This window comes from Microtus ochrogaster, unplaced genomic scaffold (genome assembly GCF_000317375.1).
Source record: "Microtus ochrogaster isolate Prairie Vole_2 unplaced genomic scaffold, MicOch1.0 UNK22, whole genome shotgun sequence".
Lineage (NCBI taxonomy): Eukaryota > Metazoa > Chordata > Mammalia > Rodentia > Cricetidae > Microtus > Microtus ochrogaster.
Genome location: NW_004949120.1, coordinates 135,065 through 153,052, shown reverse-complemented (window position 1 = coordinate 153,052; position 17,988 = coordinate 135,065). Strand labels below are relative to the sequence as shown.

The 17,988-nt window shown below is 39.5% G+C and overlaps 1 protein-coding gene and 1 pseudogene across 3 annotated transcripts in view; both read left to right on the top strand.

Moving 5' to 3' along the window:
• The first annotated feature begins 796 nt into the window (after positions 1-796).
• Positions 797-17,988, top strand: part of Ppp4r3b (protein phosphatase 4 regulatory subunit 3B) — a 57,701-nt gene continuing 40,509 nt past the window's right edge. The window contains exons 1-3 of one of the 3 annotated variants that reach the window (XM_005367719.3): positions 797-1,232; positions 2,430-2,485; positions 16,985-17,083. In XM_005367719.3, the coding sequence (XP_005367776.1) occupies positions 1,091-1,232; positions 2,430-2,485; positions 16,985-17,083 (297 nt within the window). In that variant the 5' untranslated portion in view covers positions 797-1,090. Of the gene's footprint in view, positions 1,233-2,429; positions 2,486-5,662; positions 5,731-16,984; positions 17,084-17,988 lie in introns of those variants that run through there. The other 2 variants (XM_026789564.1, XM_026789565.1) reach the window with 2 other exon arrangements.
• LOC113458418 lies at positions 6,754-6,880 on the top strand (annotated as a pseudogene).

Below are 17,988 nucleotides of genomic sequence, written 5' to 3'. Positions count from 1 at the left end.
AGCAATTATACACCAGGTTTTGAAACTATTTTTTAATCAAGCGCCTACTGTACACAAGCTCCACCTTTCAGCATACTGTGTTCACGTCTAACCAATCTCAACAAACATAAGCACACTCGGGCAAGTGTAGTGGTAATTACAACTCCCGAAATGCACCGCGGGGTCACCATGTGCACTTATCCCCATGCTTTTCAGATTAGAGACAAGAGCAGGCCGAGCTGAAGGACCGTATCGTAAACCGACTGGCGGCTAGACAGACAGGACGAGCCGCGAGCGTCCCGCGCGAACCCGTCTTCAGCCCGCCGGGCCGAGGTCTCCGAGGGGCGGGCCGTCCGCCACCTTTTTCAGGCGTAGACCGATGGCCCGCACTACGAGGCTACCGGCAGGCAGAACGCCTGGACGGGCCACAGGAAACCGGCAACGCTTCCGTAGAACCTTACAGTCGCCTGCTGCTCACGGTGGCCAGGGAGCACCTCCCAGGCAGAACGTACCCGCCATGCGTCCCGCAAATCCCCAAGAAGAATTCAGCAACACCACGGCTGCAGGCACCTTCCACTGGAGAAGGCAGAAAACCTCGCGAGATCTCCCCGCCCAGGAGGCGGGCCGGAAGAGCAGGAAGTCCCTCCCGGGCCTGCGCCCCCAGTGCGTCCTCCTCGCGAGAGCGCCAGGTTTGGCTCTCCGGAAGTGTGTTCCGCGTAGAGGTGCTGTGCGCTGAGCACGTCGGCCGCCGTAGCCCCTGCTAGGGCAGCCCGTGCAACCCTGCTGGAAGAGGAAGAGAAAGGCTGAGAGAGTCGGGTTACAAGATGGCGGATTTGTAGTAGTTCCCGCGGCGGGCGGCGGTAGCCGGAGAGCAAAGGGAAGAGACGGTGGTCGTGCGCAGGGGTGAAGGGAGGGGACCGGAGAGCACGGGCGGCGGGCTCCCGATGGCTCTTGTCACCCCTTTTCGCGGCTAGACCTTTGGAACCATGGTGAACTCGGGCCTCTCCAGAGCCGCCGCCGCCACCGCTGCCGCTGCCGGCTCACAGGAGTGAGGGCCACCGGCGAGGTGAGCGAGGAGGCGGCGGCTGGAGCCGGGGGCCCAGCAGCCACCATGTCGGATACACGGCGGCGGGTGAAGGTCTACACCCTGAACGAAGACCGGCAATGGGACGACCGGGGCACCGGGCACGTCTCCTCCACTTACGTCGAGGAGCTCAAGGGGATGTCGCTGCTGGTCCGTGCCGAGTCCGACGGTAAGGGGATTGGAACGCGGGAAGAGAGGAGCGTGCCTTCGGTTGCGGCACAAGCTGGGGTGTGAAGTCCGGGCGCGGGGGGACAGCGCATGGCATGGGGCTTGAGCCTGCCCTTCTCAACGATAAAAACAAACTACTGGGCCTGGGTTCACTCGCCGTCAGACGTGGACTCCCAGTTCCTCCGCCTCCATCCCTATTAAGGATTTGACTCCTTCCGCTCCAATCCCTGCCTGGTTATTGAGGTTTAGAATGTGAAGAGTGGGAAGTCGGTAGGAGACCAGATAGGAACCTAACCCGAGAGATACCCCGTACCCGCTTTGGGTACAGTCTGGTCCGTTATGTATGTCCAGTATAAAGGGGTTAGTAAAACTCTTCTGAGTGCCTTAGGGAAAAAACGGACTCTTTCTTGGAGTTATTATAGACCGTTGCCACGATGTAAACACGAGCACCTACGGTTTTACTTTTTGATCCCTCCAGGTTGCCTTTATAGAGAAGGGGGTGGGGGGGAGATAGGTTCCACAGTCTCAATAAGTTAGAAAACTAAAGCAGACTCGGAGATTGTATTTGTTAATTGCAGAATTCATAGAAAGCATTTTAATATTAAAAGCTGACAGCCATAATTATAATTACAACAGCTACTACCTGTACTCAAAGAACTGCGCAATTGGAGTAACTGATATATGTAGGTAATAGAAGACTAACAGTCTTAGATTTATTTTTGGCAGTGTTGTACTAATGTAGAGTACCTTTTATTAACAGTCAAGGGAATTTTATGTGGGGGGTTTTGTTGTTGTTACTCATTGTCATAGGAACAGGGTAAGTGTAATTTGTGTGGTAAGTCTCTCCAGGGCCCTCGTAATTTGTTTTGATAGACAGGAAATACAGTGAAACAGCTTTTGTTAAAGTTAATCTTCAAATGGACAGTTAGACCCTAAAAGTTTTATTTTAGTTTTCTCTTAGTCTGAATATTGGTTTCACGTAAATATTTCCCTCTAAAGACATTTGGAGATAGGATGAAAGATTGTAAGCTAAATATGTAGCCTAGATCTGGAGAGAAAATTGTATTAAAATACACTTTGTAGCTTCAGCTCTTCAGCGTGTGAAGAAACTTGAAACATTTGTAAAATGTGTGTTATTGAAGAAGGCTTTATAGTTTGAGACTTACATGTTTTTTTTTTTTTTTTTTAACTCTTTCAGGATCTCTACTCTTGGAGTCAAAGATAAATCCAAACACTGCATATCAGAAACAACAGGTAAGTAGTTAACCAAGCTTTAATTTAAAAAACTGTGTTTGTCATCCAGAAGTATTAATCTGACAAAGATGGGAATACTTTCCAGACCAGAAAAACAGTTGGTAACTAAAGTTAGAAGCCATATGTATTTACCTTTCAGGTTGGTAGAGTTTCAAACTGAAAAGTGATTTTTATATTGGCGGTTTATATTGTCTTTTTTTTTTAATCGAGCCACTGTTTGTATTAGAAAACAGTGGGTTTTTTTGTTTTTGTTTACAGTAAGCCAGGTCTCTCCTATATGCTCTGCACTAAACCATTTATTCTGAGTCACATTTGAAAGAAATGACTTAAAAGAAGATTCAGACTGTTCAGTTACTACCATTAAGAAAGAAATTCAACAATGGTGGTGCATATGTTTAATCCCACCACTTAGGAGGCAGAGGCAGGTGGATCTCTGTGAATTCAAGTATGGCCTGGTCTACAAAGCAAGTTTCAGGACAGGCAGGGCAATATAGAAAAACAACAAAATTAGAGGGATACTTTTAAAGCAATGAAAGCCTGCTTGGTGTGAAATTGGATCCTTTGACCAAGGAAAGGGCCTTATTGAGGGATTTTTATGTGGCATTTAAGTTCTGCTTTAAATTGTATGCATATTTTTGATCTAATCAACTGATAATTGATACTCTATAAATACACATATTGTTAATTATGTAACATTTTCTCAATATTATTGTCTCTTTGGAAAAGGAAATCTGTTTTAGTATTTCTAATTTAACATGAGGATGACAGATTTGAGTCATCCTTTATCTGTGAATGTTTTCATTTTTATTGTGAAATACTATCAAAATTGAATATTGTAGAGAATAATATAGTGGGCTCTGTTATAACACCATCAGTTTACTAATATTAACATACTATATCCTTTTTAATTTTTTGTAATATTTAACATGGGTAGAGGTTAAAAATCTCTTTTGTGTCTATCCCTTTTTATCCATTCTTTATTCCCCATGGTACCTCTACTAAAATTACGTGTATTCTTTCTGTAGATGCTTTTATACCTTTCCTGCATGTCTCTTGTGTGTTTTAAACTTTTATGCTATTGATACCATACTTTTACATATTCTTAAATTTGTATTTTCACACTTTTTTGAAGATTTATTTGTGTTATTGTAGGTAGCTTTTTAAAGTGCTGTATTATGCTGATGTATGATATATACCTATGAGACATTTGGATTATTTCCTCGTGTGTGTGTGCTTTTAAAGGAGGTATGTAAAATCACGATGACAGATTTTGTAGGGAAGAGAGAAATTATTTTAGGTTTATAATTATAGCATCAAATCTACCTTTCTTTAAGGTCTATGGAAATTTGGATGCTATAAACATTTCACGTAAGAAATAAAATTACATCCATTATAAACGTTGTTAATAGGAAAATTTTTAATGTATGTAATTGCTTTGTACTTGCAGTACATTCTTAGTTCCTTGAAATATTTTAGCATTCAGCTAGTAGCTTTTCTTTCTCTTAGATAATTTTTATATATTATCTCTTAGATAATTTTTATATGAATCTTTTGTCTTGAACATTTGAATGTTTCTCTGTATCTTAGATATGTATGAGGACATTTAAATTTATTTCAGACTTGATTAGGCAGATAATTAGTTACTCTGTGTTTTGAGTTTTGTAAGATAGCTAGTTCTGGGTTTTTGCTTGTTTGTGGGGAGATATTAATATTTTGTCATCTTTCTCCTACCTACATGAATATAAAATGATAAGGACATTTGCTCATAACTGGCTCATAAGGCATAAGCAGGTCCTTACACATTTAGTTGTTATAACAATTCTTGACTTGTGTAAGTGATCTTTTACCTGCTGTTAATATTGAAAAGATCCTATTGTATGTGCAGAGGCTTATTAGTAAATCAGTCCTCCGGCACATAAGAAAATATAGACTGGTTCTTTAAAAACTTAAGAATTTTGAAGCATACTTTCATGTAAATGTTACTATCTAGAAAACTAGTTCCAGACAAATTGGATTTTTTTTATACAGTTAAATATGGAAAGCATCGCAGAAAAATACATTTGAAAGATTTTATAGCACATGAAAATGTTTTCTGTAACCAGTCACATTTAAGTAATATAGTTCCGGCCTGCATATTTATGACATTTTCTCACACACACACACACACACACACACACACACACACACACACCACACACACACACACACACACTAAGATTTACAAGAGAATTCTTTGGCAATGAGATAAATATGGAAAAAGCATTGTGAATATAGGAATGAAAACCTGTAAATGGAGTCACCTGTTTTATTTTCTTTAATCTTTTTTAAATTGGGAGGACCTTCTAGTGGAAATCATAGAGCCATTTGAAGTTATAGTAAATTTTCTATGTAATCTATGCAGTTTCTTCCTATTTTAACCAAAGTCTTGCTCAGTTTGCATTTTTTACCAAGTTGCACAAATTGAAATTGTGAATACATCATTATTTTTATGTTTATAAGAATTATCACATTATCTAGATTTGTCAACATATGAGATTTTTAAATAGATTATTCTAATTATTATTTAACTAGGTTTTTCCAAAATTAAAGTTAAAATATTATTCATCGATGGGCTTTTAATTAAAAACATAAGCAAATGGCTTATTTATAGAATATTTTGATGTATTAAAATATGTTGAGCAAATTAAGAGATAATTATTTAATATTCACAGTCCTAGAATTATCCAACTGCTTAATTGTTTGCTCAGCATACATGGGTTTCTCTTTCTCAAAAGCAAGTATTAGATTGATTGGCTTACTTAAAATGTGTTGGAGTAAGTACTGCTGAGTGTCAGTGATTCAAAGTACTTCCCTATCATATCTCGTACTGAAAAGGGAGAAGTGGGAAGATGTATTTTCTTAATACACTTGAATGTGTAAGTTGACACATTAGAAAGAAAATGATTATGCAATACAGCATGAAACAAATTGTCTGATACGTGTTTCAGATTTTTAAGTTACTTAAAATTAACCCTACTGATCTTGGCTAAATCAAAAGTCAAAATCATAGGGATATAGCTTAGCATATATAACATAGTTGTGTGCTCATGAGTCCAAAAGATCAGTCCTTACCTCAGTGAAACAATAGAATAATAAAATAACTAATGAATTTTTTTTTCTGCCTAGACCTCACTGAAAATGCATGAAAGCATTTCCTGTGGAGGCAGCTGAGGTACAGAAAGGTTATGGATGAGAATGTAAAACAGGTATATTACAACACGAAATATTGTAAACAGCAAACTTGTATTCCACAGGTGTGGGCGCTAGAAAATTAGACAGGAGAAAGTATAAGAGGCAGGCATCTGTAAGAAGAATTCATCTTGGTAATGGTGGTAGTTGCTGAAATCAATATACACCTGCTTGAATTGCAGACATTTTTTTTTCACTTGAGAGTTTGGTGTACCAAACAAAAGTGAGCCGTTATGAATTCTTACTGGAGACCTAAAATGATGAAAGTGATACTGTGTTTAAGGAAACCTGTATGACGACAGAAACATGAATAATAGATGAGAAGAGCATGGTAGAACAAAAACGCTTCGGGTGGGAAAACTTTTTGTAATAATTGTGATACAAGAAATTAAAGTCCGGTAAAGAGACTTGAAGAACTCTGGTATGTTTTCAAGGAGCTGCTAGAGAACATGGTGGACAATTAACCCAAGTGCTGGGATTAAAACCACCATGCCAGTGACCTTCTCATTTTCTTAAAGTTCATCATCTTCTAGTGGTGCATATGTAAACAGACGTGTGTCAGTGTACTCTTCCTTTCATAAGCCCAACAACATTCTGTATGATATTCTGGGTTTTGTTTGATTTTGTTTAACTTAGGCTTTAAAGCAAGTGAAATAAAGTCTAAATATTAAACATCTGTAACTAGTGGTTGGGTTTGAGTTAGTAACGCAGATTCTCATCTAAGGATTATAAAGTGAATTTTTAGCTTCAGCAAGGGACCACCCCCTTAGTAGATAGAAATGAAGAACAAAGCCTAAGTGAGCTTTGTTGAACAGTCCACATTTATTTGTTGACCCAGTACTTAATAGACTTGTTGTTTGTAGGCTGGTCCTAATCTTCTTGAGGGTTTTGTTTTTTAAATTAAGTTTGAAAAATTTTGAAGAAGTGTCCTGGCTTTGGTTCTGTTTGTGTGTGTTGAGTGGGATGTCAAATCCTGCACCTAGCACATGCTAAGTAAGCACTTTGCCACGGACCTACTTCCCAGTCCTTGGTAGAGTTTTTAAATTACCTGGCAGGGGCAATACCATGATCACAAAGGTAGTTTGCCCAGGGGAGGCTTACCGCTGCACTTCAGATGTAGTGGCCCCTGCAGCTCCTCCAAATGTGATAATGGGCTGTCTCTTGTACTCTTCCTGAAACAAACTAACAAAAGAATGGCACCATCCAAAATATAGCATATCTACCATCCAAAATATAGCATATCAGTCTGTGGGTGTTGGTGAAAAGCAGTAAATGGAAGAATATTTGGTTATGGGCTCACTCTTAGTCCAAGCAGGCAGTTGAATTAAAGGGTTGTGGAGATGTTGAAAGATAGAAGATCATAAGTTATTTATTTATTTTATGATCATGAGTATTTTGCCTGCATGTATGTGTATGCACATCCTCAGAGGCCAGAAGAGGGCGTCAGATCCCCTGGGTCTGTACTTAACCGTGGTTGTAAGCTGCCATGTAGGTGCTTGAAATTGAACCCTGGCTGTCTGGAAGAGCAGCCAGAGTAACATCTCTCTAACTCCTAAAAGTTTTTTTTTTCTTTTAAAGTCTTAAAGGTTTTGACTTTTATGTACAAAGATTAGCACCATCTGTTCCACTGAGTAGATGGCCTTGATTAATCCATTTAAAGAAGTCAAGAGAAGTGGCTCAGGACAAACTAGACAAAATGCATGAAAGGAGAGTTTCCCTAAGTGGGTTTTGAGGGTAGAGTTGAAAGAGCTGATGAAGGGTTAGGTCCTGATAATAAATAAGAAGAAAAAGGCTGTAATAATTTTTGCAGTGCTGAGGAACCAAGTTGGGGTCTCACACAGGCTAAGCAAGTGCTGTGCTACTCAGTTGTACCCTGAGTCAGGTGTTTTTCTTGTCTCTTTGAGGTGATTAAGCCTCATACATGCTAGGCAGAATCTTTACCTTTGAATGACATCTCAAACCCATTTTTAGCTTTTAGCTTTGGGACAGAGGCTAAGTGGTCTGGACTGACCTGCAACTCATTGTGTAGCCCAGGCAGACCTTAGCTTGCCTCATACTCCTCAGTAACTGTGATTACAGGGATTTGCCAGCAGGCCCAGTTGTAGTTGCCTTAGTTGAAATAATCATGATAGTTCAATCCAATTTAAAATGTTGGGCTTTAAAGTTAGTTATGTGGAGAATAGAGTACTGAGTGTATAAAAAAAAATTGTGTGGATTATGGCAGCCCACAACTTTACTTTCCGCACTTGGGATGCAAAGGCAAGTAAAATACAGAGGTTTCTTGGGGTCAGCCTGGTCTACATACTGAGTTTCAGGCCATCCAGAGCCACACAGTGAGATCCCTGTCTCTCAATAAATAAATAAATAAGTAAGTAAGTAAATAAATAAATAAATAAATACCAAGAAAAGGAAAGAAATTAATGGTATAAGGCACTTAATTACTTTAATTCAGATTTTGTTGTTTTACCTGCACATACTTTTAGAAGCCAGAGTCAAAATGATTTGGGCCTTAGATACCTTACATAACCAGTTTGGATTTTATTCTGCAGTTGTGGTAATCCAAAATAGAATCTGTTGTATGAAGCATGAGGAGTTAAAGATTTATTTATTTTTAGTTGGGCAGGGTCGTGTGCAGGTGGTCAGAGACCAGAAGTATTGGATCCCTCTGGAGTTGGAGTTGCAGGTGATTGTGAGCTGCCCAACTTAGGTTCTGGGCGCCAAGCTCGGGTAATCACTGAGCTACCTCTCTTGCCTACAGGAGGATTTTAAAAGAAACCTGCCTTTATATTGGTTTTCTCAAAAGGAGATAATAGTTTCTAGTTGATATCTAGTAAGTCAAATTGTTAAGTCCTAAAATCTATGTTGTCTCCTGAGTAAAAAGTAACATTTCTGTAAGAAGTGTTTTGCTCATACCTTTAGTTACTGTTGCCTAGCTACCCAACCGTAATAAAATAAATCAAGTGAAACAATTGAAAACAATAGAAATGAAAATAATGGTCAAACTGACATTTATTTAGACCCCTCTTGTTAGCAGTCAGCGGTGTGACAAAATGGAAACTATGCTGCTCTGACAAGAAGTGAAGACTCCACAAAATTTTTAGGTATTCAAAAATATTTTAGCAGGGTGATAATGGCACAGAGGCAAGCAGATCTCTGTGAGTTCAAAGCCAGTCTGGTCTTACAGAGTTCGTTTCAGGACTACACAGAGAAATGCTATCTTGAAAAATATTAATAATTTTCTACTACCTTTTTCAGGTTTACTATGCTCTAAGTAGTTCTAAAAATACTGTTAATATTAAATGGTTAACCATTCAAACATTAAACATTTTGCTTATTTCATCTTTATATAATCCTTTTGCTTCTTTTGTGTGTGTCGTATGAAGTAATTGTTGCTTTGAGACAGGGTTTCACTATGCAGCTCGAGTTGGCCTAGAACTCATTATATAGGCTTTGCTGTCCTCAAAGTCACAGAAATCCGCCTGCCTCTGCCTTCCCAAAGTGCTGAGATTAAAGGTGTATACCACCATACTCTGCTTACAGTAGCTTCTTGCATATAAGATATTAGTGAATTAAGGCATATAATTCATGTTTTGGAGACTACTCTTAATGAAGCGATCTTCAAATGGGTTAAGATGAAAAAGCCAGCCATAGAGGTACACACCTCTAATCCCAGTGCTAGAAAGGTAGAGACAGGAAAGTCCCTAGAGCTTGCTGGCCAGCCATTCTTTAAATCAGCTAGGCAGATTGAGCAAGACACCCTTCTAAAAACGAGGAGGACAATTAAGGAAGACATGACCCCAACTTTTGGCATCTCACACAAAGTTGAAATTGAGGACTAGATATATCAGAGGGCATTTTTGATTTATGTTAGAGCTTATATATTGGTAAATTTTTGCTTTTCAGTGCTGAGTATCAAACTCAGGGCCTTACTTATGCTAACAAGTGTTCAACTACTGAGTTTTATATTTAATATCAAGTCATAATATTTGTAAGTACTAATCAAAGAATGATTATTAAATATATTTTGTTGGGGATGGGATTTAGCAGTTAAAAACACTTGGTGCTCTTCCTGAGGACCCAATGTAAATGCATTAAATACAATGTATTTAATAAATTAAAGATAGATTCAAAGACAAAGAAAACCTCCAAATGGTTTACAGTGTGTTTAAAAAAAATATATGTAGGTGTGGGAGAGAAAAGAAAAGGGATAAAGTCCATAAAAAGAAAGAGGGTGGCCCAGATGATCCAGGGTTTCAGAGGACCTCTGTTGGAGATTCCTCTGAATTCTACACCCAGAACACTTTCAGTGCTGCTAGTTGACATGATCAAGCCTTACAAAAATTTCCAGTCAGTACTTGACCATAATTTTAAATTTTCTTTAGGTCCCTGTAAGATTATCAGTGTCCCCAATCAGTAGGAAGTAGCCTGGAAAACTATACCTGCATTTCCAAATAATGAATTATGGATATTTATCTTTGTTGAGTGTGTTGGTTACAAGATGTTATAGATAATGGTCTAGACAAAAAGCTAAACAAAGGATATTAGATTCAGAGTTCCTATTTAAAAAAAAAAAGTTGGGAGGAAGTGTGTAGTAATGAGGTACAGTGGGCTCTGTCCCTGCCACCCGGCTAGTTTATACCCAAAATAACCACACGGAAATTGTATTAATTAAACACTGCCTGGCCTATTATCTCCAGCCCCTTATTGGCTAACTCTCACATATTGATCTAACCCATTTCTAATAATCTATATCGCCACTTGACTGTGGCTTACCGGCATGAGTCTAACCGGCGTCCATCTCAGAGAGGAGAGCCATGGCATCTGCCACACTGCCTTCTTCCTCCCAAAATCCAGTTCTCTTTTTCCCGCCTATCTAAGTTCTGCCCTATCAAAAGGCCTAGGCAGTTTCTTTATTTGACCAATTGAAAGCAACATATAGAAAGAAGACCCTCCTACACCAGAAGTGCTATGGGACAATGATCTTATATCCTGTCATCTGCATTATTTTTAATAAAATGCTGATTGCTCAGTAGCTAGGCAGGAAGTAGAGGCAGGATGATGAAAACAGGAGAATTCTTGGGAGAGGAAAGCCCAGTCTGCAGTAGTCACTCAGATGTAGAGGAAGCAGATGCCTCGCTGGTAAAAGGTACCAAGCCACGTGGCTAACACAAGAATTATGGGTTAAGATATAAGAATAAGCCTGAGCTAATAGGCCAACCAGTATTTCTTTAGGAGTGAATGACTGTGACCTGGTAGGACAGAAACCTCAGTCAACAAAAACCTGTTTTTAAAATGAAAATTTACTTCGTATCCCTGTTCATTTTGTTAGATTATTGCATAGTAAATTTAATGTTTGTGTGTGTTGATTAAAATCTAAACCTTAGTTTTTAATTGCATTGTTTGAAAACCTAACCGTTTAAAATTAGGGGCACAATTGAGGATGCTTTATGAAGAATAAATCTTAGGTTATTCTTTGTGAAAACTGCCGATGGACCACACTTCCCAAGCTTCTCCATACAGCACCAACAGGATCAAATAATCAAATGCCAGAGAGTATGAGGGACTTACCACCACATTCTGCTCCCTGATGCCCATTAAGTCTCTTGGCCATACCATAATGCAAAATGCATTTAGTCCAACTTAGAAGTTCCTAGTATTGGGGCTAGAGAGATGACTCAGTGGTTAAGAGCACTGGCTGCACTTCCAGAGGACCCACGTTCAATTCCCAGCACCCACATGGCAGCTCACAACTGTTTGTAATTCCATTTCCAAGAGATCTGGCACCTTCACACATAAAGTGGAATAAATTATTTTTTAAAAATCCCTAGTTTTTTGGTTTTTTTTTTTTTGTTTTTTTTTTTTTACAATCTTAACACTCTTTAAAAGTTCAAAGTCTCTTCTGAGATTCAAAGCAATATCTTAACTGCAATTGCATGTTAAAATCAAAAAGCAAGTTACTTATTTTCAAGTGTAATGACATAGATTTATAGGGGGTGGGAGAACATACTGAGAAAATACTGAACCAAAGCAAAGAAACCCAAGAGGGCAAATTCCAAACGGTCTTCAAGTGTTCCTCCCTGCCTCTCCCTTGGACTGGCTTTACTCTGTTTAACTTTCCATATTTCTAACACCTTCAGCATTTGAAGATCTCTAACACAACTAGGCCTTCACTTCCACAGTTTCATACAATGCCCTCAGGTTCCATGAGGAAATCCCCTACCACACTCTGTAGCTCTCTGAAGCTGCAGAAGATTCTGTGGCTCCATTTAGTCTTATGTCTTTCATGACACTAAAGCCAGTATCATGTACATGATACTACCAAATTCAGCCATCAACTTGAAATGGACTTTGACCTCCTAGAATCATATTTGTAGAAGCTTTTGTTTGTTGTTGTTGTTGTTCATAAGACTAAGTCAACAACAGAAAACTGCCTTGTAATCTCTTTTACAAGTTAGAAATTTAACTGGTAAGATCTTGCCGGGGCACCTATAGTGGTTTGATGAGAATAACCCTTATAGGTTCATAAATTGGAATGTTTGGTGTGTTTTGTGATTTGGAGTGTTTTGTTTTGCTTTTCCAGACAGGACTGTGAAACAGTCCTGACTGTCCTGGAACTCACTCTGTAGACCAGGCTGGCCTAGAACTCACAGAGATCCACCTTCCTCTGCCTCCCAAGTACTGAGATTAAAGGCATGTACCACCACCGCCCAGCTGAATGTTTGATTTCAAAAGCCTGCCTCATTATAGTTTTTCTTTCTTTCTTTCTGTGTCACGCTTATGGATCAGATGTAAGCTTTTAGCTACTCCTCCAACACTGCCTACTTGCCTCCTGCCATGCTCCTCTCACCCCCCATGGTGACCGTAAATTCTGCTGTTCTATGGGACTGTGAGTGCCAAATTAAATACTTGCTTTTATAAATTGCCTTGGTCATGAAGTCTTTTCACAGCAATAGGAAAGTAACTAAGATGGTATTACCCTTCCCTTTATCAAGTATAGCTCAAGCTTCTTCTAAAGCTCCTTATTCCTCTTGCAGAAGCTGTGAGTATAACATTAAGTTTTCTAGTGTTCTTTTTATTTTCAAACTCTGTTATGATATTTTGTTTGTGTTTTAACAAATAAAGCTTGTCTGAAGATCAGAACAAAGCTAAGCCACTAGAGGCCAGGCAATGGTGGCACACACCTTTAATCCCAGGACTCAGGAGACAGAGGCAGGCAGATTTCTGTTTTTTTAAAGCCACCTGGCTACATGAAATTAATCCATCCTAAAAGAGAAACTGCTTACACAAAGGTGATCCTGGCACTTGGGATCAGGAGCCTTTAATCCCAGCATTAAGCAGTTGGAGACAGGAGTTATCACTCAGAGAGGAATATAAGGCCGGAGGAGGCAGGAGCTCAGTGCAGTCTGAGGACGCATTCTGAGAGCAGGATCAACCCTTTTGTCTGAGCATTGGTAAGAACTCTAGTGGCTGGCCACTCTTCTTCCTTTAGCTTTCACTCCCTAACAACTGACTTTGAGTTTTTATTATTAACAATTAGAACAATTAGAATTCATACTATGTAGGTGGAAGCTGCTTGTCCATTTTCGGCCACCCAGACCTGAAATAATCACACGCAAGCTATATTTGCAATATTGTTTGGCCAATAACTTAAGCATATTTCTAGCTAGCTCTTACATCTTAATTTAACCCATTCCTTCTTTTTTAATTAACATTTTTTTTAATTGAGCTCTACATTTTTCTCTGCTCCTCTCCCTACCCTCCCCTTTTCTTCAACCCTCTCCCAAGATCCCCATGCTTCTAAATTTACTTAGGAGATCTTGTCTTTTTCTACTTCCCATGTAGATTAGATCTATATATGTATCTCTTAGTGTCCTCATTGTTGTCTAGGTTCTTTGGGATTGTAATTTGTGGGCTAGTTTTCTTTGCTTTATGTGTAAAAACCACTGAATGAGTGAATACATGTGAAAACTGTCTGTGTCTGGGTTACTTCACTCGAAACGATGTTTTCTAGCTCCATCCATTTGCCTTTAAAATTCAAGATGTCATTTTTTTCTGCTGTGTAGTACTCCATTATGTAAATGAACCAAATTTTCCTTATCCATTCTTTGGTCGAGGGGCATTTAGGTTGTTTCCGTGTCCTGGCTATGACAAACAATGCTGCCATGAACACAGTTGGGCACATGTCCTCGTGGCATGATTGAGCATCCTTAGGATATACACCCAAAAGTTATACTACTGGGTCTTGAGGAAGGTTGTTTCTAATTTTCTGAGAAATCACCACACTGACATCCAAAGGGGCTGTACCAGCTTGCACTCCCACCAGCAATGCAGGAGTGTTCCCTTTATCCTACAACCTCTCCAACATAAGTTGTCATCAGTGTTTTTGATCTTGGCCGTTCTTACAGGTATAAGATGGAATTTCAGAGTTGTTTTGATTTGCATTTCTCTGATGACTAAGGATGTTGAACATTTCCTTAAGTGTCTTTCAGCCATTTTAGATTCCTCTGTTGAAGTTCTCTGTTTAGGTCTGTACTCCATTTTTTATTGGATTATTGATGACCAATTTCTTGAGTTTTTTGTATATTTTGGAGATCAGATCTCTCTGTGTCTGATGTGGTTTGGAGAAGATCTTTTCCCATTCTGTAGGCTGTTGTTTTTATCTTGTTGACCGTGTCCTTTGCTTTACAGAAGCTTTTCAGTTTCAGGAGGTCCCATTTATTGTTTCTCCCAGTGTCTGTGCTGCTGGGGTTATATTTAGGAAGTGGTCTCCTAGGCCAATGCGTTCAAGTGTACTTCTCACTTACTCTTCTTTGAGGTTCAGTGTGGCTGGCTTCTTGTTGAGGTCTTTGATCCATTTGGGCTTGAGTTTTGTGCATGGTGATAGATATGGGTCTTTTTTTTAAAAACAAAACAAAGAAAAATATCCATACTCCATTTTTAGGGAATGTGGGTGTAGTATTCCAGGCTACTTCCTGCTGATTCGGGGCACTGATAATATTATGGGGACCTAAAGAAAATTTAGAGTTATGATCAACTCGTGACTGGAGTATCCTGTGAGTCTTGATCATCTCAGGCAGCAGTCTTAAATCTGTTCTGGATGTAGAACTAAGACATCTGGGCCATCTGTTCCTACTGGAGATTTCTCAGGTGGTCTTCCTTGATCGAACCTGATTTTTCTTAATTCAGAATGAATCCACAGTCTTTCATTTCCTGTGGAAACGAAAGCAAAATCTCTTCTCCAAAGTAACATACCTTTTGACTTCAATATTGAAATCAAGGTATTTTCAAGATGCCTATCTTGGATTAATTCATCAGCATTTATAAGCAAATAACTTTTAGCAGCTGTTGCTCCTTCCTCAGCATTAAAACAATTCAAAGAGAGCATAATAGCATACAGTATCAAGATTTTCTGCGTATTTTCCATCTTTATGTGGCTTTACTTTAACTTCTATTTCTTTTATTTTTATTTTTTGACTTTTTGAGACAGGTTCTTTGTCCCGGAATAACTCTGTAGACCAGGCTGTCCTTGAATTTACAGAGATACTTGCCTCTGCCTTCCAAGTGCTGGGATTAAAGGTGTCCACCATCATATTTTGAATTCACAGAGGTCTGTCTGTCTCTGCCTCCCAGGCATTGGGATTAAAGTTGTGTGCTACCACACCTTGAAGTCACAGAGGTCAATCTGCCTCTGCCTCCCAAGTGTTGGGATTAGAGGTGTGTATCACTACACCCAACTACTCTCTTTTTTATTTTTAAGGACTTTAGCCTGCATATATTTTTAACACACTATAAACCATTTAGAGGTTTTGTCTTTGAATCTCTCTTTACTGTATATCTCTCTTTTCCTGACCACATGAGTCTTTAATTTACCAAGCAATATGGGTAGGATTAAAGCCATTGCTTTGATGGCTGGATCCAGCCCACTCCTTAGCTTTATGAGATTCCAGCCTCATGGCGGAGGTGCCGGCTATAGCCATGTTTATTGCCACAACTCTATGGTGTTTTAGGGTCCTTGCCAGCAAGCAAGCTGCAACAGTGTTAACACTCAAAAGCTCCGAAGTCAGGACCGCCTGCTTGAAAGAGTCGGAGTTTGCCCTGGCAGGATGGCCCCAAAAGGCAGCATTTTAAAACGGCGCAGCTTTTTTCTTGCTATGACTAAAAACTGAAAAGCATGCAGTCAGCTTTTCATCAACACCATTTAAGTGTTTAGTAGCAGGACCCCTTAAAAGAGCTGCAAGGTTTCGCAGCTAAAGCTGAGTCAGGAAGCCTCTCTTAAATGAGAGTGATTGCTTGCCTCTACCAAGCAGAGCAGATCTGAGAAATTGTTGCTACCAAGAAAACATGCTTTACTCTATTCTTTCCCAAGCTTTCTCAGGCTGTCTATGGATGCAGTTATCCACGTGGGCATCATTCTGTAACATGAGGGCCAGCTTGTTGGGGTTTCTGTCCCGCCCGTTTCCCGCAGCCATTAAGCCCCAAAGAAATCACACAGAGAAAGTCAGCATTTCTGAGCCCATTAGCTCAGGCCTCTTGTTAACTCTTATAACTTATATTAACCCATTATTCTTATCTATGTTAGCCAAACACGGCAGTAGACAGGCGTGATAACAGGAGCAGCTGACAGCTCAGGGCCTACATCTTGAACCACAAACAGGGAACAGAGGAACAAACTAGAAATGGTGCAAATGTTGGAACTCTCAAAGCCCACCTCTAATGCCAGATAGGCCATACTCCCTAAGCTTTCCCAGATACCACCATCTGGACACTAAGTATTCTAATGCAGAGGCTGTGGGGGCACATTTACCATTCAAAGCACCACACATGCTAACATTCACACACAAAATGAAAATAAGTCTATATGTGCCAAAATAGGGTTAAACCTAAATTTGTTTGAAGGTATTTGCATGCTTTTAATCATTTGACTACCGCTTAAACAGAAAGGGTCGGCATGTAGGTTGTTGATGAATGGAATGGCTGACTATCTGGACTGCAGAAAGTAGATGGTTGGAATATCTATAGTCTTCGTCAAGAAGTGTTAGCTAGAGCCTACTTACCTATTCTAGCTTATTTAAATTGCTCAGTGTCATTTTGATACCAAAGTTTCTCTTCCATTGAGAGTATAGTACAAAACTTTAAAGGTGAAACAGAATACTTTAGGATGTCCGCGGTCGCTTAAATGTGTTTTAGCTGCCAGTTCTTAAATTTTGTTTATGTTTCATTGATACATCTTTTCTAGTATGGTAATGAGAAACCTTTTTTTTTTATAAACAGGATACATTAATTGTTTGGTCAGAAGCTGAAAATTATGATCTGGCTCTAAGTTTTCAAGAAAAAGCTGGCTGTGATGAGATCTGGGAAAAAATTTGTCAAGTAAGTTTTTTATATATAAATATTTATAGATATGATTGTACACATTACTTGTTTTTTCTTTTCACTTTAGAAGTATGTATTAAACTATGGGAAGGTAATAAGCTGAGATTTTAATACTCTAGCATGATTTTTGTGTGTGTATTTTCCAGGTGCTGGTAATCTGACCTAGGTCCTAATTCATACTAAATAAATGCTCTGCCGTCTTTAATCCCAGCACTAGGGAGGCAGAGGCATGCAGGTCTCTGAATTTGAAGCCAGCCTGGTTTACAAAGTGAGCTCCAAGAAAGCCAGGGCTACACAGAGAAACCCTGTCTTGAAAAAAACGAAGTGCTCTGCTACTGACTTGCATCCTCAGTCTTAGACAGATTTTTATTTGTTGTAACTGATTAGTCCACTTTAAATTAGGGGCAACAATATTACCATGTTTAGATTTCTCTTTTTTTAAATGTGAACAAGACTGTGAATGTGACTCAGTTGGTAAAGTGCTTCCCTAACATACAGGAGGCCCTGGGTTCAGCTGCAGCTTGGTTAAGCCAAGCATGGTGGCGAGCACCTATAATCCCAACAATCGGGAAGTAAAAGCAAGAGGATCAGAAATCTAAAGTCATCGTCAGCTTCATAGTAAGTTTGAGGCCATCCTAAGCCATATGAGACGTGTCTCAGAATGGGGATCGGGGCCTGGGGAATGTGCTAAGTGGTGCAGAGTTCCTGTAAAACTCCCTCCAGACAACTCCTGCACTCAACTGCATGTAATGCAGCAAGATTTAGCATCTCATGTTAATATAGAATATTAGTTGCAATTAGTAAACTTGTGTTAAGTATTATTAACTAAAACTCACGCTCTGTTCAGACCTCAGCAGTTTTTTGATGTCCATTTTCCCATGATGCCACATTGCACCACTCTT